Source organism: Siphateles boraxobius, unplaced genomic scaffold (assembly GCF_051911475.1).
Source record: "Siphateles boraxobius isolate OS27281-9 unplaced genomic scaffold, OSU_SipBor_1 5, whole genome shotgun sequence".
In the NCBI taxonomy this organism is placed as follows: Eukaryota; Metazoa; Chordata; class Actinopteri; order Cypriniformes; family Leuciscidae; genus Siphateles; species Siphateles boraxobius.
In genome coordinates, this window is record NW_027509141.1 from 4754062 (window position 1) to 4777748 (window position 23687).

The window sequence follows — 23687 nt, forward strand, 5'->3', positions numbered from 1 at the left end:
TGGAAAAGGCATACATGGTCAGGGCAGTTAGAGTCTCCTGTGTAAAACAAACCCACACATATTATGATTAATATGATTAATCATATATATTATGATTAAAATGGAATTTTGATTTTGTGACGAAAATTCTCAGTCTGTTATTTTTTACACAAAATTGCTGCAAAAGATGCTTTCCAACAGTTTTTATCGTAGTTTTTGTCCAACTCCATTGACTTGTATTGGATGTTCTGTGAGGTACAGTATTACTCCGCTGACGGAAACGGGAATGGGGTTGTATGTATTATTTTTGTAGGCTATACGCTATCCAAACATTGGCAAAGGTGCATTATCGCCACCAACTGGGCTGGAGTGTCTATTATTCAAGCACTCAACGGAAGAATGTCCGGTTGTGAGGCGTTTGGAAAAATAGGTCCACAGTTTTACAACGAATGGTAAAACGTACTCGGTTACTAACGTAACCTCGGTTCTCTCTAGAGAGGGAACGAGTACTGCGTAATATCTTACGCTATGGGGAAAACCTCTTTTCCACGAGATATTGAAGCCAAAAATTATCCTTTAATTTTGATTAATGTAAAACGCTGTGCAGCAGCGTGCAGACATAGGCAAGACGGCTCGCGCGCCTATTGGCTGCCCTGCGGCAACAGCAGCAAGCCTATCGAGAGAGGCCCTGCGTGACGTGACATCCAATGGGGGTGCTTCGCGCCCATTTCGTCGCGTCCCGCCAGAATAGGCATGGCCTTGGCCTATAAATACGCTCGACAGGCTGATATAAACTGGTTCTCATCGCTGAAGCGAACCAGCGCTGTTGTATGCACGGCAAGATACGCAGTACTCGTTCCTTCTCTAGAGAGAACCGAGGTTACGTTAGTAACCGAGTACGTTCTCTTACGAAAGTATCTCTCGTACTGCGTAATATCTTACGCTATGGGGAATACAATGTAAGACGCCGTGCGTACTGGGATCCGACACCAAAGTCCCAAGGGCAGTAGCCCGGGGCTCATATAGTGCATAATCACCGTAGACTCACAGAGAGTCGGAGAAGAGAGGCTACCAGCATCATTCCCCACGAAATAGCATCCCATAGGAGCTAGTTATGTCAACAGTATATCCCGCAGACAGGGTTAACGCGTTCAGCCTGAACTGGGCAAAAGTACGGGCTATTCAACACCCATGGAGCTGTTCCATCGATCAGTGAGCGATACTCAATCAAAACTCAGCATTCTGCGCCGGCGCAGCGGGACAGATAGTACTGAATTCTAGACCGACAGCAGCTTGGCCTGTAAGGCGGGAACTTCTAGGTTATAGAACCTTATAAATGTAGACGGCGAGGCCCAGCCCGCCGCCATACAGAGATCATGCAAGGAAAACCCACTAGACCACGCCCACGAAGAGGCCACGCCTCTCGTGGAGTGCGCTCTGACACCCAAAAGACACTGCAGGCCCTTAGAAGTGTAAGCCAGCGCTATGGCATCGACTATCCATCTGGATAGGCTCTGTTTTGATGGGGCCAGTCCCTTGAAGCGTCCGCCAAATAAAACAAAGAGCTGCTCGGTCTGCCTGAAGACAGACGAGCGGGACACATAAGATCTCAGCGCCCTGACGGGGCAAAGGAGATTAGCATCCGCTTCCTCATTGTTCACCGGGAGGGCGCACAGGGAAATAACCTGGGCCCTGAACGGTGTGTTGAGGGATTTTGGCACGTACCCGTGCCTTGGTTTGAGTATGACTTTTGAGTCATTAGGCCCAAACTCCATACAGGACGCGCTTACTGAAAGCGCTTGTAAGTCCCACACGCGCTTCATTGAAGCAAGAGCCACAAGAAATACCGTTTTGAAAGACAGGTGCTTCATGTCTGACAAATGGATTGGCTCGAATGGGGCACTGAGGGAGGACTGGAAGGATTCAGCCTCCGAGCTCCCCTGAGGAATCGCACGACGAGGTCGTTCTTCCCCAGTGACTGGCCAGACGTCGGTTTTGCAAACGCCATTATGGCCGCCACGTATACTTTGAGCGTGGATGGGGTTCTACCCTTATCCAGCAGCTCCTGAAGGAAGGAGAGCACTTCCGTAACCCCGCAGTCTACGGGTGAAAAGCCCTGAGCTTGACACCAGGTAGAGAACACTGACCATTTCGAGGAGTAGAGCCGTCTAGTAGATGGGGCCCTAGCCTGCGTGATCGTGTTTAACACTCCCTCCGGGAGGTTAGCGGGTACCTGTTGATGGCCCACACATGTAGGGACCATAACTCCGGACGAGGATGCCAAATCGAGCCCTTTGCCTGAGAGAGGAGGTCTCTCCTCACCGGTATCGGCCACGGGGCAGTGCTGGTCAGCTGCATCAGGACTGGGAACCAGGTTTGGTTCGTCCATAGCGGAGCCACGAGCAGCACTGGGCATCCATTTTACCTGATTCGTTCCAGCACTTGAGGCAGGAGCGAGACGGGGGGAAAAGTATAGAGGGGGCGTCGGGGCCATACTTGGGCCAGCGCGTCCCTGCTCTTGGAGAAAAAGTTCGGACAGTGAGCGTTTCCCTGGGACGCGAACAGGTCCACCTGCGCTCTGCCGAATGTCTCCCACAGCAGTTGGATCGTCTGCGGGTGCAGCGACCATACCCCTGCTGGGACATTGTTTCTGGACAGTCTGTCTGGTCCCAGATTCAGGTGACCAGGCACATGCGCTGCTTTCAGTGAAAGCAGGTTGTGCTGAGCCCAGTCCAGGAGGCGTTTCGTCAGCCTGTAAAGGTTTCGGGACCTGACGCCGCCCTGGTGATTTATGTACGCCACCACTGACATGTTGTCCGACCGGACTAAGACGTGGCAGCCTTTTATCTGGGGACAAAAGCGCCTTAGCGCGTTGTCTACTGCCAGCATTTCTAGACAGTTTATGTGTAGGAGCTTCTCCCGTTCTGACCACTGGCCAAAGAACGGTCTGCCCTCGAGCAGCGCTCCCCATCCCGAGGTGGAGGCGTCCGTGGACACCACCATCACACTCGAGGGAGTCCCCAGACTCACGCCTGACTGGTACCAGTCGGCTTTTTTCCAAGGTTTCAGAGCCGAGACGCATTTCCTGTCGACCCTGAGGCGAAACAGACCAGCGGCCCAAGCCCCGGGCGGAACTCGTGCTTTCAGCCATAACTGCAGTGGGCGCATGCAAAGCAGGCCCAGCTGAAGTACTGAAGATGCTGAGGCCATGAGGCCCAGCATTTTCTGAAACCGTTTGAGCGGGACTATAGAGCCGCGGCGGAAGGATTTCACGGCGCGCTGAATGTTCAGTCCTCGCTCCGGCGACAGACGTGCTGTCATAGACAGCGAGTCCATCACTGTTCCCAGAAAGGAGATTTTCTGGCTGGGAGACAGCGAACTCTTCGCCCAATTGACTGCGAGACCCAAATTCTCGAGATGCTCGAGTAATGCGGTCTTGTGTTCTATGAGCTCTGATCGTGATCGAGCTAGAATCAACCAGTCGTCCAAGTAGTTCAAAATTCGCATGCCCTGAAGTCTCAGGGGTGCGAGAGCCGCGTCCATGCACTTCATGAATATACGGGGTGCTGGAGACAGGCCGAATGGTAGGACTGTGTATTGATATGCCTGGCCCTCGAAGGCGAATCTCAAGAATCGCCTGTGACGGGACGCAATCTGTATTTGGAAATAGGCGTCTTTCAGATCTATTGACATGAACCAGTCTCCCTGGCGCACGTGCGCGAGGATTTTGCTGGTTGTCAGCATTTTGAACTTGCGTTTCAGAAGCGCTTTGTTCAATTGTCGCAGATCTAGAATGGGTCTGAGACCCCCGTCTTTTTTCGGTACCAGAAAATATCTGCTGTATACACCCCCTTCGCTCTGAGCCTGAGATAGAGGTTCTATGGCCCCTTTGCTCAGTAGTTTCGCTATTTCGGTTCGAAGTAGATGAGATACTTCGTTGTCCACCGTGGTTTCGACACGCGCCGTGCAACGGCGGGGACGTCGAGCGAACTGTAGCGAATAGCCTCTCTTTATAGTGTTCAACACCCATTCTGATACCCCGGGAAGCATTGCCCATGCATTCGCGTGGATAGCTAGAGGCAGAATGATATCCGGGCTCTGGCCGCGGCACAGCGGCGGCTGCAGAGCTTCGGTGTGCTGAGACATGAACACTGTGTTTAAAGTGTGCGAGGCGGGGGGCGCGCCGATCACGGCGGGCAGCCTGTTCGCACTCGCTTTCTCTATGACAAATTGTGGAGAGAGAACGAGCGGGACAAACCCCATAGGGCTCAGCGTGTCTGTGAGTGAATGTGGGCGCGGGACAGCGGGCACATTTATTGCACTGAAAACACCGTCGGCTTGCGCTGACTGAATATGTGTTGGTTTCGTTTTTACAGAAACCGTGGGACACGCACTGTGTAGTGTTTGTGGGCACTGTGTCGTGGGCACATTCACTACATTTGCACAATCGACATGAGTCGATTTTATTTGTGCTAGCCCTGAACTGTGGCGGGCTGTGTCTGTGTGTGGGAATGGGCACTGTGACGTGGGCATTCTTACAACACTCATAACACCATCGGCTATGGCCGGGACACCAGAAAATACACTCTTTATTGGATTTATCTGGGTAGCCGTAAAAACGGCTGTTGTGTGCAGGCAAGCAGGCAAATGAACCGACTTGTTGACTGCTAAATACACTGGAACAGTCACAGCGCATGGAACTGGACGAGCGAAATGTTTCGGTGAAAATCCGGCCGCAGCGAGATTTGAACACCGTCGCCTTCCTAGGATGGCTAGGAAGGCTTTGAGACCTCGGGCTTGATCTCAATCCTCGGCCGGGGCCCGCGCTGAGGGGGGCGGCGTCCAGCAGAGCGAGAGCGCGGTCTCTGTTCTCGGGCCTGGCGGCGCTGAGAAGCGGCGGCGGGTGGTGCAGGCTGTGGCTGTGAGCTACGGGCAGACGGCTGTTTCGAGCGTCCTGCTGCGGAGCTAGAGCGCTTCGGGAGGAAGTGCTTCATAGCCTGCGATGTCTTCTGAACCTCCTGGAATCTGTCCGCGAAATCTTTGACGGCAGATCCGAAGAGGCCCACTGGCGAAATGGGCACGTCGAGAAACACAGAGTGCTCCGAATCCGTCATTTCAGACAGCGTTAGCCATAGGTGTCTCTCAGCCACGGTGAGAGAGGCCTTGTTCCGCCCAACGGCCTGTGCAGCAGATTTAGCGGCGCGAAGAGCCAGGTCTGTAGCGCTCCTTAAATCCGCAACGCTGATTGATCCCACGCCTTCCTCGTCCATTTTACGGAGAAGGTCGGCCTGGAAGATCTGCAGGATGGCCATTGTGTGTAGCGCCGACACAGCTTGCCCGGCGGCGGTGTAAGCGCGACCGTGCATGGCCGACGTCACTCGGCAGGCTTTAGATGGCAACACCGTCTGTGCTCGCCGTCCAGCAGAGGGCGGGCAGAGATGTGATGCTACCGCTGCTTCCACAGGAGGAAGAGAAAGGTACCCTCTGTCTTTCGCACCGTCCACAGTGGAGAATGCAGCAGAGACAGATGTACGCATTCTGGCCGAGAAGGGGGCGTTCCAAGACCTCGCGACTTCTTCGTGAAGCTCAGGAAGAAAAGGCGCGGGTCTGGACTGTGATGGGGCGTGGTCCTTCTTGAGGAAACATCCATCCAGTTGGTTGCGCGGGGGTTGCGCGGGCGCCTCCCAGTCGAGGCCGAGGTTGTCGACGGCTTGAGAGAGCAGACGCATCAACTCAGACTCAATGCCCGCTCTTTTCCCGGAAGGCTCGCGAACAGCGGAGGGGAGGTCCACAGAGCTCGCCCAATCTTCGCTGTCCGACGCCAGGATAGAACAAGCCTCGGCTGTTTCGTCGATCTCAATGGCAGAAGCGGTGGCAGACGGCGGCCGCTGTCCATCGGTGAGTGACTCGAGCGATGCCGGCGAAGCTAGCGGGCGAACCGGCGAGCTTAGGCTTAGGCAGGAGAGGGCTCGGGAACGCGCTGAGCGCGGCGCTTTTTACGGCGCGGCGTCGCAGCGAGTTGAAGTGCAGGCTCTGAGAAGGATGCCAGGCGAGTCCTCAGAGTCACCATAGGCATTTGCTCGCAATGACGGCATCCGCCGTCGACGAGAGCGAGAGCCGCATGATCCTCACCCAGGCAGGAAACGCAGATGACATGACGGTCCCCATCGCTGAGTGTGGCTCGGCACGAGCCGCAGGATCTTTGCATCTTTAAAAAGACGCTTGCTCTTTTAGAACAGATAGAAACAGAGATAGAGTGTGAGTCGCAGCCGCGAACACACACTCAGCAGTGAAAAGGATATGAACGCCGGAAAGCGTAGCAGGTACAGCGGCTGAAGGTGGCGAGGTGCAGGCCAGCGACTTCAGGCTCGAAGGCTCGTCCCGCAGAAGGCTTACAATCAGACGGCGCGGCTTCTCACTCCGGATCCAGCGATGCAGTAGTGCTTCGCTGAAGAGTTGAAAATCAGTTTGTATCAGCCTGTCGAGCGTATTTATAGGCCAAGGCCACGCCTATTCTGGCGGGACGCGACGAAATGGGCGCGAAGCACCCCCATTGGATGTCATGTCACGCAGGGCCTCTCTCGATAGGCTTGCTGCTGTTGCCGCAGGGCAGCCAATAGGCGCGCGAGCCGTCTTGCCTGTGTCTGCACGCTGACGCACAGCGTTTTACATTAATCAAAATTGAAGGATAATTTTTGGCTTCAATATCTCGTGGAAAAGAGGTTTTCCCCATAGCGTAAGATATTACGCAGTACGAGAGATACTCTCGTAAGAGAACACCTGTTGGAAAGCATGCATCTTTTGCAGTGATTTTTTTGTGAGCATATCAGTGAACACCCCAGACCACTCGGTGACTTTCACGTCTTTGTAAACTGAAGTTTAATGCGTTTTATGAAAGATTCTATCAGTGCCCCTATGAAACCATTGTGGAGGTGTGGGGGTGCTAACACAGAAACCGAAAATTCTCGGGACAGCAGCATTTGTCCAAATTTCAATCTTAACCGTTCTATTTCATCAGAAACAATCTTAAAACAGGGCTTTAAGTGTAAAATACCGAACTTGTCCTTTAAGGCACGAGTAGAGTAACGGTGATAATATGGCTACGTAGCCTACATCAAACACATTTTGCTATTAAGGGCAGCCTACCACACCATTGATGTGAACTTAGCTATACATGACATTTACGTCAGAGGGAGCTATTTCAGGCCTTGTAGAGATTTAGTGAAATGCCCATACTTTTTTATTTTGCTACTTCGCCATTTTGAATTTACACATTTCTCATATTTGTGTTATTGCTACTATTTGTGTTATTGACCTTTCAGTAATAAAAAAAAGACTTAAGACTATTGTGGGAGTATTTTTGTATTTTCAAAATACTAATTACTTGTATTTTATTTAAATACATTTTTCACATCAGTATTTTGTATTTTATTTTGTTACATTTCATGAGCCAGTATTTGTATTTTGTAACAAAATAGTTTTTGATGTATTTGTGCCCACCTTAGTGTGCAATGTAGTGTGCAACTCACCCCCCTAGTGTGCAACTCGGTTACATTTGTTGTATTTTCTTATATACTGTAGTATTTGTAACATACTCTTCTTTTTTGTTAATAAAAAAAACTAAAAAAACACTGCGTTTACGCCATGTCGATTACCATAAAAGGACAACACTACGACAACACTTGATGATGAAAATTCTCAGCTGTTTACAAGTTGAAATCTCATAATTATGGTAATTTCAACATGGCATGAACAAAGTTCATTTAATTTGAAAGCTGTCATCACTAGATCTGATAAAATAATCAAATGCTTTTTAGAGCATGAATAATAATCTAATAAAAAAAACACATATTTATAAATGAAAGCATTTTATTTCAGTTGTAAGGGAATGAACAGAAATCGGCGTGGACAGCTTATGGTCGTTTGGTTTGGCGTCAGACATGATCCCGATCACTGATGTTAGCAGTTCCCGGTTTAGAGATCAGTGAGTTTTAGGGGCCAGTTCATTCGTTTTCTCAGAGGAATCAGATGCTGGATGAGGGATACGAGTGGAAGGACGTTTACACCTGCTAATGATAATGTTTAACACTGAACAGGAAGAGAAATATGACACTTCAGAGTTGTAGTCTATCATCACAGGCCAACATAACGCTCAAATCCTTCATCATCATCATCATCATCATCATCACGTACAAGACGCCAGCGGCACTGAAACTGCTCACTACACACACACACACACACACACACACACACACACACACACACACACACACACACACACACACACACACACACACACACACACACACACACACACACACACACACACACACACACACACACACACACACACACACACACTCAGTTCTTAAGTATGTGGTAGAGAAGCACTCTTGCTGGTCCCAGGCTGCAGTGCATTGTGGGAATGAAGCACTCATTCTGTGAAGAACGGATGGTCCAAAGCATTGAGCGCAGAGATTCGCTTCAACGGGTCGAACGTCAGCATTTCCTGAGAAGATCGAGAGTCACAAGATGTTAAAAACACTCGGATCAGAGCTGCTTCATCTTCACTCATGTACAATCACAGTTATTATCCGGGTTATTATCATCAAATACAACTATTAGAAACATTTTTGTTCATTCAAATAAAGCTGATATAAAACAAAATATTAAATATTAGTTGAGAAATTAAATGAATATAAGAAATGTTGCCTTATAAACTGAAATAGCTTTAAGTTGAAGCACTACAATTATTAACCGGAAATAAATAAAACTGAAACTGAAATAAAAAAGCATAACTATAGACATTCATTTTAGTCTTATTTATTTTAGTACTTCCAGTTGAAAGTGATAAATGATGTCTTGCAACCAGCTGAAATAAAATAAGTGAATTTTAAAATCTATTTTATTTTATTTCAGCATGAAGTACACATTTGGACACATTTTAATATTTTTGAAGAAGTCTCTTATGCTCATCAAGCCTGCATTTTTCTTATTACAAATACAGAAAAAAACTGTTATATTGTGAAATATTATTACAATTTTAAAATAATGGTTTTCTGTTTTAATATACTTTAAAATATAATTTATTCCTGTGATCAAAGCTGAATTTTCAGCATCATTACTCCAGTCTTCAGTGTTACATGATCCTTCAGAAATCAGTATAATATGATGATTTGATGCCTTGTTTTTAGCAACGTTGGAAACATTTGTGCTGCTTAATAATTTTTTTGGAACCTGTGATACTTTTTTCAGGATTCATTGATGAATAAAAAGTTAAAAAGAACGGCATTTATTCTAAATATAAATATTTTCTAACAATACAAGTCTTTACTATCACTTTTTATCAATTTAAAACATCCTTGCTGAATATAAGTACTAATTTATTTCAAAAAAAGAAAGAAAAAAAATGACTGACCCCAAACTTGAAGGGTAGTGTATAATGTTACAAAGGATTTCTATTTTAAATAAATGCTGCTATTTTTTAACTTTTTATTCATCAAATAATCCTGAAAAAAGTATCACAGGTTATAAAAAAATATCAAGCAGCATTTTAGATTTATTTTAATCAAATAAAAGCAAGCTTGATGAGCTTAAGAGACTTAAATCTTAATTAAATAGTAACGTGTCCAAACTTTTGACCGGTACTGTATATATGATAATTTCTTCACCTCTAAAAAAATCATATTTAATAGCTTTTTATAGCTCATTTACTTCGTTTTCTGTTTTTACTATGGTAAAACTAGCTGTATGTGAAATTATATTGACTGTAAACATACCAATAAGAGCTCCGCCCCCTTCTCGCTGATCTCGGGAACACACTCTGTGATTGGCTGAGGGTTTTGAGGGCTGAAGCTCTGACGGGACAGAGTGACATCATTCGGCCACTCCTCTTCAGACGGCAGGCCGATCACCCTGTCAATCAACACGACTCGTTATTAATCACGTGTTGTGTGTTCAGTGTCCCTCTAACACAAGTGTGTGTGTTTTTACTCACGCAAAAATCTTCCCCAGCTGATCCACCTCTGAATCTCCACAGAAGAGCGGTCTGAAAAATCACAGAAATCACAACGAATAAACGCACTAATCGACAGACAGGATTAGACAAAACGAGCATTAGAAAGGTCAACATTAAAGGTCATTAAGCAACACTGCATAAACACATTCATAAAATAGTTGTGACGACACAGGGTTGTTAAAATAAGACTTTTTAAGACCTTTTTAGAACTTGCACAGATAATTTGAACTGCTTATGTTTTTAAATTAATGAAACAGGCTGCGGTTCACATTCGATGAGGAACAAGGGAAAGTTAAAGCAGCACCATTTTGTTTTTGCGGTTTTTGCTCTGAGGGTCCCTCTACAGTTGGGAAACAGTATTGTCTTCTACTACTGTCGTAAAATCTGTCATGGTTACACCAGGGGATACACCTGCATTTGTTGACAAGCCGATACTGTGTGTGTCTTGAGTTCTCGCAGGCAGACTGACAGCGTTGCGTGTGAAATGTCTTCATCTCAGGTACATTGGCATATATTTCAGCATGTCATATGAATATAATTTCATGGGTTTTATTTTTTTTCAAACATCAAAAGATCGCGTAGCTCACGTTTACAAGACAGCGTCACTATAGTAGCCTATTGGCTACTGTTTTACATAACGGATATGCTAATTCAATTCAATGTTTGAGTGGTAGGTAATAGCCATATATCGTCAATATTATTATATCAAGCTACCATAGATGAATCTGCAAATTTGAAAATCGATTTGCATTATAGCCAGAGGCAAGACACTTTCACCAGAAAAAATAAACAAACAAACATGACTATCAGCCTGCAGACATTAGGATAGTTATCCTGAAAGATTATTTATTATAACCATCGTAAACTAGCATTTTAGTGTAGCTACCAGATGGATAATTCACTACTCTACTAGCATTACTTGATTCATGAAGATAAATGGAGGACCAAATAGATTCTGTAACATGGCCAGGCCATGTTATTCAGCCTTTTATATTTCGCGCGATAGTCAGCTCCCTGATTTATTTATAAATGTATAAACACTTTATAGATGACTGACTGCTGCGCTTGTGACAGGGTGCATGTTACTGAAAGAACAAGCATAGAGAGAGAGAGAGCTGGCCGCGCGCACTCTCACCGTCTTCAAACTGTCTCCCTCCAATATTGATCCTCGTCCGGCCTTTTAATTTGTCACTCTCCCTTTTTCTTTTTTTAGTCTCCTCTGACCTTTGCCTTCTTCACTCACTCGCGCACTCACTCATGCACTCACGCACGCACTCACTCACGCACTCACTCACGCACGCACTCACTCACTCACTCACACACTCACTCACTCACGCACTCACTCACTCACTCACTCACGCACGCACTCACACACTCACTCAGTCACTCAGTCACGCACTCACTCTCACTCACTCACACACTCACACACACACACACACACACACACACACACACACACACACACACACACACACACACACACACACACACACACACACACACACACACACACACACACACACACACACACACTCACTCACTCACACACACACTCACTCACACTCACTCACACACTCACTGTTGCATGTCTTATGAATTACACAGCAACTGCCATTTGCGAATGCAATGCTTTTTATTTAACAGCTCTACTTGTCAACACGATCCCGTATTCTCAACTGCCCACATCCGTGTGTGTGTTCCGTACATGCGCAACACGGGGGAACAGACGGTCTTAAAGAGCCCAGCACATTTAAAGTAACATGTTAATAATACACAAATTATATTGTATTTCTGTAGAGATCATTTATCACAATGATCTACACTCACTCACTCACTCAAGCACTCAGTCGCGCACTCACTCTCACTCACTCACTCACTCACTCACTCACTCACTCACAAACGCACGCACGCACTCACCCTCGCACTCACTCACGCACTCACTCACTCCCACTCACTCACTCACTCACTCACTCACTCACGCACGCACGCACGCACTCACTCACTCACGCTCTCTCTCTCTCACTCACACACACTCACTCACTCACACATGCTCACTCACTCACTCACTCACGCACTCACTCACTCACTCACGCACGCACTCACGCACTCTCACGCACTCTCACGCACTCTCACGCACTCTCACGCACTCTCACGCACTCTCACGCACTCACGCACTCACGCTCTCTCTCTCTCACTCACACACACTCACTCACACACGCACGCTCACTCACTCACGCTCACTCACTCACTCACGCACTCACGCACTCACTCATGCACTCACTCACGCACTCTCACTCACACACACACACTCACTCACACACGCTCACTCACGAACGCTCACTCACTCACTCACTCACTCATGCACTCACTCACACACTCACTCTCTCACTCACACACGCTCACTAACGAACGCTCACTCACTCACTCACTCACGCACTCACTCACGCACTCACTCACTCACTCACTCTCTCACTCACACACGCTCACTCACGAACGCTCACTCACTCACGCACTCACTCACGCACTCACTCACGCACTCACTCACGCACTCACTCACGCACTCACTCACGCACGCACTCACTCATTCACTCTCTCTCACTCACACACACACTCACTCACACACGCTCACTCACGAACGCTCACTCACTCACGCACTCACTCACGCACTCACTCACGCACTCACTCACTCACGCACTCACTCACGCACTCACTCACGCACTCACTCACACTCACACACACACTCACGAACGCTCACTCACTCACTCACTCACGCACTCACTCATGCACTCACTCACGCACTCACTCACTCACACACACACACACACTCACTCACACACGCTCACTCACGAACGCTCACTCACTCATGCACTCACTCACACACTCACTCTCTCACTCACACACGCTCACTCACGAACGCTCACTCACTCACTCACTCACTCACTCACGCACTCACTCACGCACTCACTCACTCACTCACACACTCACTCACACACACACTCACTCACACACTCACGTGCGTCTGAACATCTCAGCGAAGATGCAGCCGGTGCTCCAGATGTCCACAGGTGTGGCGTATGTGGTCTGAAGAAGCACTTCAGGGCAGCGATACCACAGTGTCACAACCTGAGTGGAGGAAACACCATCAGACGTGTACGTGTGTGTGTGTGTGTGTGTGCGTGTGTGTGTGTGTCTGTGTGTGTGTGTGTGTGAGTGAGTGACTGAGTGAGTGAGAGTAAGTGTGTGAGTGAGTGGGTGTGTGTGAGTGTGTGTGTGAGTATGTGTGAGTGAGTGAGTGACTGTGCGAGCGTGTGTGTTTGTGTGTGTGTGTTTCTTTAAGGGAGTGAGTGTGTGTGAGTGAGTGAGTGAGCGTGCGCGCGTGCGTGCATGCGTGTGTGTGTGTGTGTGTGTGTGTGTGTGTGTGTGAGTGTGAGTGTGAGTGTGAGTGATTGAGTGAGTGACTGAGTGACTGAGTGAGTATGAGTACGAGTTACGCATCTCTTACCACTGGTGTGAGCACCATGTGACAGCTGTAGATCCGAGCCAAACCGAAGTCGGCCAGTTTCACCTGTCCTCTGCTCGTCACCAGGATGTTCTCCGGTTTCAGATCCCGATGGAGAACCCGATTCGAGTGCAAGAACGCCAAACCACACAGCAACTGCTGCATCAAGTCCTGCAAACACACACACAGTACATCTGATAATAACATCCGGTTACACTTCATTTTACTGTGTCCTTGTTACAGTGCAATTATTGTCAAGTAACTTTAGTGTGTAGTGTTCATCTGTGTTTAGTGTGTAGTGTTGCTGTTTGATCATGAAAAGCTCCAGTTATTCTCTATATCAGTGTCAGTGTTTCTGAACTCCTGAAACGCCTCCATTGTATCTTGAGTTTCTTCCGGGAACGAACAAGTCACAATATTCCTCATTATAATAATTCATACGCAGAATAAAGGGGCGGGGCCTGATTGAGTTAGTTAGTATTGTGTTAAACTGGCGGTTATGGTAAGGGGGGGACATTTCCCAAAAACACTCGGAGCGCTCGACAAATAACAACACACTGCTCCAGCCGACCAATCAGAGCACAGTGTGCTTTTCAGAAGGAGGGGCTTCATAGAGACAGGAAGTAAACAGAGCGTTAGTGACAGACTGGGAAGAGAAGAGCTGCAAAAATGGAGAATATGGGGAAAATAATCAACATTAAAGCAGGAAAACCTGTTCTAGTAGAGCCAGAAACAACATTTAGGGTCCTATCTTGGTGCAATGCACCATGTGTGTTTTGCTAGTTTCATGTGTGTTTGATCTGAATACATTGTTTGATTTTGAGTACATGTGAAATGGTTTTGAAGCAATTGTTTGACTTTGCCAGAAGAGTCAATGGTTTTGTGAGTTTAGTTTGAAAATATGGATTTTTGAGAAAATGGGTTAAGGTTTCAAGAAATGTGTCTTAGCAATTGTGAAAACTGTAATACACTGTAAAAAAAAGTCTTACTATTATTTGTCTCAGCCGATTCGATCACAGGTGCTTCATTTCATTTTTAAAACTTTTCAAACCCTTCTGATGATGTGATGATTGTAGTTTTGAGACCGATATTAAAAGACTAGTATCATGAGGAATTCATTTAGATGGACGAGTTGGAAACGAACATGGCAGATCAACTTTCAGATAAATAAAAAAATTATTACACAGATCATACGATGCTATTTTAAAAGTTTATCATTTTGTTTATTAGGTGTAATAGAATAGGTTAGTATGATTTAATGTTGGTGTAAAAGTTTGGGGTCGGTAAGATTTTTGAATATTTCTGAAAGAATCTCTTCTGCTCACCAAAGCTGGCTTTACTTGATCAAAAATACAGTAAAAACAGTGAAATATTATTGTCATTTAAATCAGCTGTTTCCTACGTGAATATATAGTAAAGTGTAATTTAGTCCTGTGATCAAAGCTGAATTTTCAGCATCATTACTCCAGTATTCAGTGTCACATGATCCTTCAGAAATCACTATAATATGATTTGATGCCCAAGAAACATTATGATTATTATCAATGTTGGTAACAGTTTTTCCTGCTTCATATTTAAATAGAAAGTTCAAAACAACAGTATTTATTTAACATAGAATCTTTTGTAAGATTATAAATGTCTTTATTGTGACATTTGATCAATTTAATGCATCCTTGCTGAATAAAATATTTAGAATAAAAATAAATAATCGTACTCACACCGAACCTTTGAATGGTTGTGCACTCCTTCAAACTAGTGCAGTGATTTCACTTGCTTTCTATTGTTGAATTAAATAATGATTTTTTTTTAAATGAACGGTTAGATCATCATATTTTACACCAGAGGGTTTGACGGCTAGCCTCAGTCTGAAAACTCACAGTGCATCTAACTAATGAAATCCCTGAACCACAAACAAACATTTGCACTTGATCTACATTAGAGGTGAAATATGACACGATAAACATCTGGATCCGCATGACTTGAGAACACAAGTCTCTGTAACTCGAGGAGTCTTACTCTGATCTGGTGGATCGGCAGTCCGGGCGCCGGCACTTTCTCCAGGAACGTCCTGAGATCCTGATCCACATGCTCAAACACCAGCGTCACTTTAGTCTCCTGGTCTGTTCTCAGTGTGGCACACACATCCATGAGCCTGAACACAAACACAACACACACAACACAACCACAGATCACACACATCAATGAGCCTGAACACACAAACACACAACACAACCACAGATCACACACATCCATGAGCCTGAACACAAACACAACAAACACACAACCACAGATCACACACATCAATGAGCCTGAACACACACACACACACACACAACACAACCACAGATCACACACATCCATGAGCCTGAACAAAAACACAACACACACACACAACACAACCACAGATCACACACATCCATGAGCCTGAACACAAACACAACAAACACACAACCACAGATCACAAACATCAATGAGCCTGAACACACACACACACACACACACACACACACACACACACACACACACACACACACACAACACAACCACAGATCACACACATCCATGAGCCTGAACAAAAACACAACACACACACTCAACACAACCACAGATCACACACTTCCATGAGCCTGAACACAAACACAACAAACACACAACCACAGATCACACACATCAATGAGCCTGAACACACACACACACACACACACAACACAACCACAGATCACACACATCCATGAGCCTGAACACAAACACAACACACACACACACAAAACACAACGACAGATCACACACATCCATGAGCCTGAACACAAAGACAACACACACACAACCAAAGATCACACACATCCATGAGCCTGAACACACACACACACACACACACACACACACACAACCACAGATCACACACATCCATGAGCCTGAACACAAACACACACACAATCACAGATCACACACATCCATGAGCATGAACGAACACACACACACACACACACACACACAACACAACCCCAGATCACACACATCCATGAGCCTGAACACACACACACACACACACACACACACACACACACACACACACACACACAACACAACCACAGATCACACACATCCATTAGCCTGAACACACACACACACAACACAACCACAGATCACACACATCCATGAGCCTGAACACAAACAACACACACACAACAAAACCACAGATCACACACATCCATGAGCCTGAACACACACACACACACACACACAACCACAATCACACACATCCATGAGCCTGAACACACACACACACACACACACACATCCATGAGCCTGAACACAAACACAACACACAAACAACCACAGATCACACACATCCATGAGCCTGAACACACACACACACACACACACACACACACACACACACACACACACACACACACACACACACACACACACACACAACACAACCACAGATCACACACTTCCATGAGCCTGAGCACAAACACAACACACACACAACCACAGATCACACACATCCATGAGCCTGAACACACACACACAACACAACCACAGAATCCACAGATCACACACATCCATGAGCCTGAACAAAAACACAACACACACACAAACACAAATAACACACATCCATGAGCCTGAACACAAACACAACACACACAACACAACCACAGATCACACACATACATGAGCCTGAACACAACACACACACACACACACACACACACACACACACACACACACACACACACACACACACACACACACACAACACAACAACAGATCACACACATCCATGAGCCTGAACACAAACACAAAACAAACAAGACAACCACAGATCACACACATCCATGAGCCTGAACATACATACACACACACACACACACACACAACACAACCACAAATCACACACCCATGAGCCTGAACACACACAGACAACACAACACAAATCACACACATCCATGAGCCTGAACACAAACACAACACACACAACACAACCACAGATCCCCCACATCCATGAGCCTGAACACAAACACAACACAACCACAGATCACACACATCCATGAGCCTGAACACAAACTGAACACACACAACACAACCACAGATCACACACATCCATGAGCCTGAACACAAACTGAACACACACAACACAACCACAGATCACAGATTTTTAAATAATTGTAGTATTTAATGACAGTAATTTGACTGGAGCTTTTGAGGAAAATCTAAAGCACAACCTAATTGTGTAAAAAAAAAAACATTTAAATGCTGAAGGCTTAAAGGTGCAGCAAGTGATTTCTGAGAATTATTTTTGAACACTGTTGATAATTGTCAGCAGGTTTATTAGCTTGCTGTCACTGTAAGAACTGAAGCACAGATCCACAATACTGTCACACAACTGTTTACGTTCACTTAAAATGTAACTGACTGTGTTTTTGTCAATACTCACCATGACCGGATTTGACATTATTTTGTGTGTATTTGACTGTTTAAGTGCAATAAGCAGTGAACAAGAACTCAATTTAATACTGAGAGGCACTTTGGGTTTGAGCTCAAAATCTGTGGGAATGAGTAAAATGATCGAAATACGCACAATCCCTCGCCGAAATTCAGGCCCTGTAACAGCAACAATCATCCTGAGCAAATGAAAGGAGTGACTGAGTAGAGGCGGGTTTGTGTGTCACTCACTGTCGGAGAGATGAGAGAGAGAGAAAGAGACGCTGGTATCCTTTATCTATTCTGCGAGAAACAAGTATTGGAAGTGTTTCAGATTGATATCGAAAAATCTATATATTTGACAACACTACATTAAACTTAGTTTACTATTTCAGATTTTTAAAAACTACAATTGAAAAATGTCTCCTTCATTCCTCTTTCTAAAGCCTTTCTCCCTCTTGCGCTCTCTCTCTCTCCCCTCCCCCATCGTGAGTGGACACGCCCCCTACTGCTGATTGTCTCTCTCCCCTCCCCGATCATGAGTGGACACGCCCCCTACTGCTGATTGGCTCTCTCTCTCCTCTCCCCCATCATGAGTAGACACGCCCCCTACTGCTGATTGGCTCTCTCTCTCCCCTCCCCATCATGAGTTGACACACCCTCTACTGCTGATTAGCTCTCCCTCTCCCCTCCCCATCATGAGTGGACACGCCCCCTACTACTGATTGGCTCTCTCCCCTCCCCCATCATGAGTGGACGCCCCCTACTGCTGATTGGCTCTCTCTCTCTCCCCTCCCCCATCATGAGTGGACACGCCCCCCTACTGCTGATTGTCTCTCTCTCTCCACTCCCCCATCATGAGTGGACACCCCCCTTACTGCTGATTGTCTCTCTCTCTCTACTCCCCCATCAGGAGTGGACACGCCCCCAACTGCTGATTGGCTCTCTAGCTCTCCTCCCCCATCATGAGTGGACACGCACCCTACTGCTGATTGGCTCTCTCGCTCTCCTCCCTCAACATAAGATGACACGCCCCCTACTGCTGGTTGGATCTCTCTCTCTCCCCTCCCCCATCATGAGTGGACACGCCCCCTACCACTGATTGGCTCTCTCTTCTGCTCCATCATGAGTGGACACACCCCCTACTGCTGATTGGCTCGCTCTCTCTCTCTCTCTCCTCCCCAATCATGAGTTGATACGCCCCCTACTGCTGAATGGCTCTTTCTCCTCCCTCATCATGTGTGGACACGCCCCCTACTGCTGATTGGCTCTCTCTCTCTCTCTCCTCCCCAATCATGAGTTGATACGCCCCCACTGCTGATTGGCTACAGGTTTATTGTAAATGTGAATTAAAATTTCTGTGTTGTGATTGGTCTGTGTGCATGTTTCTCTGAAATCGCATACTGCACCTTTAATGCCTGAAAGCATGCATGACGACTGTAGATCAGTGCATACACACGTGTGTTTTGGTACCTGACGATGTTGGGGTGGTCGAACTGCTCCAGTCTCTTGAGTAGCGCCACCTCTCGGACCGTGGACAGTGGAAGGCCGTCCTGATTGGTCTGCACCCTCACACTCTTCAGAGCCACGAACTGCCCGCTGTCTCTGTCGCGAGCCTTGTAAACCGTGCCGTAAGCACCTCCACCGATCTCCGCCACCGGCTCGTAATGAAACACACTCTCCTGCTCCATCGCCTGCAGAAAACGCATGTTATTCTGACACGCCTCTCTGGAGAACTCCACTGTGATTGCAGCACTTGATTCAGTAATACTAACACTTTCTCTTCTCTTCTATTCTACTATTAAAAAATAAAAATAAAAACCTGCACTTAATTAATCAGAGGGGTCATAGCACTTACGTATTGTTGTCCTACTGTTAGTTTAACTGCTTCTATTGTTATCATTTGTAAGTCGCTTTGGATAAAAGTGTCTGCTAAATGAATAAATGTAAATGTAATGATTGACTCTCTGCTGTCAAACATATGTGTCTATAAAGAAACTGTGAAACTGAGAATGTTTAATAAAGGCTGTGAAACAAAGTTTGTGTTAACATAACATGTGTGTGTGTGTGTGTGAATTGTGTATAATTATTTTGTATAAATAAAAACACACATATGCATGTATATATTTAAGAAGTATTAGCATGTATATATATATATATTTATAATTTATATTACTCATAAATAATATAAATATCTTATATATAAATAAAACATTTTTCATATTTATATATATATATATATATATATATACACTTGCATGTGTGTGTATTAATATATACAAAATAATTATACACAATACACACACATATATTATGTAAACACAATTTTTTATTTTGGATGCAATTAATCGCGATTAAATAAAGCCCTAAATTAAATTTGACCACATAAAACTTGCATTACGCTTTCTAAACACTGTTTCAAAAAGGTTAAATCTCAAATCAATCAGTCTGGTGTTTTTAATATGTACTTGCATCAAAATAATAATTGTTTGGTACAATGTACTTGTTGTGTTGATGTTGTATTGACTAATTGACACATATATTACAAAGTTTAAACAGTAAGTACAGTAAGTAATAAGTACACAATAAGTGCATTGTATAAAATTATTTATTTAAATGTTAGTACAAATAGTAAAAGACACTTAATATAAAAGTGGGACAGCATTAGGTTACACTTTATTTTAAGGTGTCCTTGTTACAGAGTAATTATACACTTAAGTAATAATAATAAACTACATGTTTGTACTATAAGGGGTTACACTTTATTTTAAGGTGTCATTGTTACAGTGTAATTATATATTTAAGTACTGAGTAATATTAATTAACCACATGTACTTACTATAGTGTTAGGGCAGGATTAGGGTTTGGTTTAGACTTAGTTGCATGTAATGTTCTGTTATTTCGATAGAAACATGTGTAACAAAAACACTGTACAATTTTACCGGATTAGGTTTGGTTTAGGGTTAGTTAACTGTTTATAATTTATAGTAAAAAAAAATATAACAGGAAATTAAAATATTTAGCTGCCTTTATTTTAGGAAGTAAATCAGTCGTAACAAAAGAGTCCTGGTATAATTGACCACTTATTATTATTCCAGTATAAAGTCATGCTGTTAGGGCAGCTGGGAAAAGTACTATGGTAAAGTACAGTAAATGTTTGCGTTTGTCCTGCAACAGTCACACACTCACGGGATGACCAGATGTTCGCCACTCTCATCATTCATTATGAGTTTAACTAAACTTAGAGTCAGTAACAACACGTCATCAGAGCACATCCGCCGAACGCAACATCAAACGAAGCGCTATCACGAGTAAAGTAACAAACACACTTAATAAGACACGCTCACCGAGTTTCTCCTCGTGTTTAGAGCTGGTTAAACTAGTTTAGAAGAGTAGAAGCTCATCTCATCTCATCTCTCCTGATCCGCGGAGTTTCTTCCGTCTGCGGCGCGGCAGATGTGTGTGTTGTTTAGAGATGAACTCAGCTGATGTTTCATGAGTTTATTTCATGAAAGTGTGTGTGACACTGGCCTATTCTCTGTCTGTCTCAATTCACTTCCTGTCTGAGTCTGATCTCAGGGCGGAGCGACACGATCAGACCCTTCACACACTTTAACCAAAACCGCACACTTTAACTATCAAAATCACTCCTTTACCATTCAAACTACACAATAATAAAAGACTTTAACATGAAACTTACTGCAGTTTATAGATATTTTGAATGTAAAACTTTTTGGCATAGCCACATTAAGTTTTTTTCTTTTATTTGACAAAATTCATAAAACTTGTGGTCATTTGTGAAAATGATCTTGATGGAGATAACGTGTAGGCCTAAGTATCACAAACATCTGTTGATCACAGTTAGTTCTTTTCTTCTTTTTTTGTTGCAAAAATCCAAAATCCTATGGAAAAGTCCTATTGCGTTTTTGTTGAGGGTACCAATTTACATCATCCCTGCACCATTATATTCTTTTATTTATTTATTTTTAATTTAATGGAATATTGCAGTAGGCTATTTATTATAAACAGAGCCATCGGGCCTAGTTCCAAAGTAAAGTGGCAGCTGACTTGATGATGTAAAGCCAATAGTTAAAGTTCATGTTTTGTCCTTCACAATCCTATAATCGTTAAAAGACATAGCTAAAAGTGAGACTAATATTCAACAATGTTATTGATCTGCCTGCATTGACACCATTATATGGTAACTGATCTGACATCACTGTTTTCTCCAGAGCAACTGTATTGACTAAAATTGATAACTTTTTTAAACCAAAAATGAACCATCACTGAACTTACTTAAATGGATAGTTCACCCAAAAATGTAAATTCTGTCAGTATTTACTCTCCCTCATGTTGTTCAACCCCGTAAGACCTTCGTTCATCTTCGGAACACGAATTAACATATTTTTTGATTAAATCTGAGAGCTGGATCACTCCTCCATAGGCTTCTTCAGGGATTGAACTTGCCAGCCACGAAAAGATATTAAAGACATCGTTAAAATAGTCAAAGTGACTACAGTGGCTCAATCTTAAGTTTATCAAACGACGAGAATACTTTTTGTGCGCAAAAGAAAACTAAAATAATGACTTTATTTCAACTATTCATTTCCTTCTCTCTGGGCCTCGAGTCAGGTTACTAGTTTAACAGCGTATGATCTGTTGTTGTACGTCACACGCATCACCCACATGACCAGCGTCGGCCGCGTGACGTAGCTCTACGCAATTACATTAGTTTAACTGACTAGAGGCCCACAGAGAAGGAAATGAATAGTTGAAATAAAGTCGTTATTTATGTTTGTTTTTGCGCACAAAAATAATTCTCGTCGCTTGATAAACTTAAGATTGAGCCACTGTAGTCACTAAGTTTAATATAGTAGTATATGTAGTTATGTAGTTTAATAAGTTTTTGAGGCCGGCAAGTTCAATCCCTTAAGAAGCCTATGGACTAGTATGGAGGAGTGATCCAGCTCTCAGATTTAATCAAAAATATCTTAATTCGTGTTCCGAAGATGAACGAAGGTCTTACGGGGTTGAACAACATGAGGGTGAGTAAATACTGACAGAATATTCATTTTTGGGTGAACTATCCCTTTAAGCTGGACTATGACACTATTTTCTTCTAGATCTGCTGTACAGCAGAAACAAACTTTTTTGCATTATTTTCCTGTTATAAGCTGCTTTGAAACAATCTGTATTTGTCACGACACGCACACACGGGGAATAGAGATCCAAAAGCAGTTTATTTAAAATGGTAATCCGTACTCACAACCAGTCCAAGCAAAGGTCAAATTCCAAAAAGGCAATCCAAAAACATAAAAGACAAACACTGGAAACAGGCTCGAAATGATCACGGAAATGTGGGGACAATATACAAGGACTCCGTGACAAACACTGAAACAGACAGGGTATATATACACAAGTGCAAACAAGGTGACGAGAAACAGCTGTAATGCAATGAACAATCAGTGACAGACAGGATCATGGGAAGTGTAGTGAGAATGCATAGACACCGTGAAAACTGAGGACCTCTAGTGTTTAACCCAGGGAATAACCAGACACTGTGACATAACCCCCTCCCTACGGAGCGGCTACCAGACGCTCCATCCGACCCGGGTGGTACAGGAGGGACAGGCCAGGGGGGAAACAGGAGAGACAGACCAGGGCAAAACACACAACACGAGAGTTCAGGAGGGAGGTGGAATGGTGGAGGATCAGGGGGAGGGATGGGGGGCCAGGTCCATGAAAGGGAACAGAAACATG

At 44.6% G+C, this 23687-nt stretch overlaps 1 protein-coding gene across 2 annotated transcripts; it reads right to left on the reverse strand.

The window, feature by feature from the left end:
- Positions 1-7830: 7830 nt before the first annotated feature.
- cdk4 (cyclin dependent kinase 4) lies at positions 7831-21517 on the reverse strand. 2 transcript variants are annotated; one of them, XR_013195032.1, is made up of 9 exons: positions 21275-21517; positions 19401-19621; positions 15513-15648; positions 13500-13667; positions 13011-13120; positions 9977-10027; positions 9759-9894; positions 8273-8488; positions 7831-8200 (listed from the first exon to the last, which is right to left on the reverse strand). XR_013195032.1 is itself a non-coding variant. In XM_077204554.1 (8 exons), exons 2-8 carry the CDS (start codon positions 19616-19618, stop codon positions 8414-8416), a joined length of 894 nt encoding a protein of 297 aa, XP_077060669.1. In that variant the 5' UTR covers positions 19619-19621; positions 21275-21517; the 3' UTR covers positions 7831-8413. The 2 variants fall into 2 exon arrangements, 1 of the variants encoding a protein (XP_077060669.1); XM_077204554.1 differs by having other exon boundaries at positions 7831-8488.
- Positions 21518-23687: the final 2170 nt, after the last annotated feature.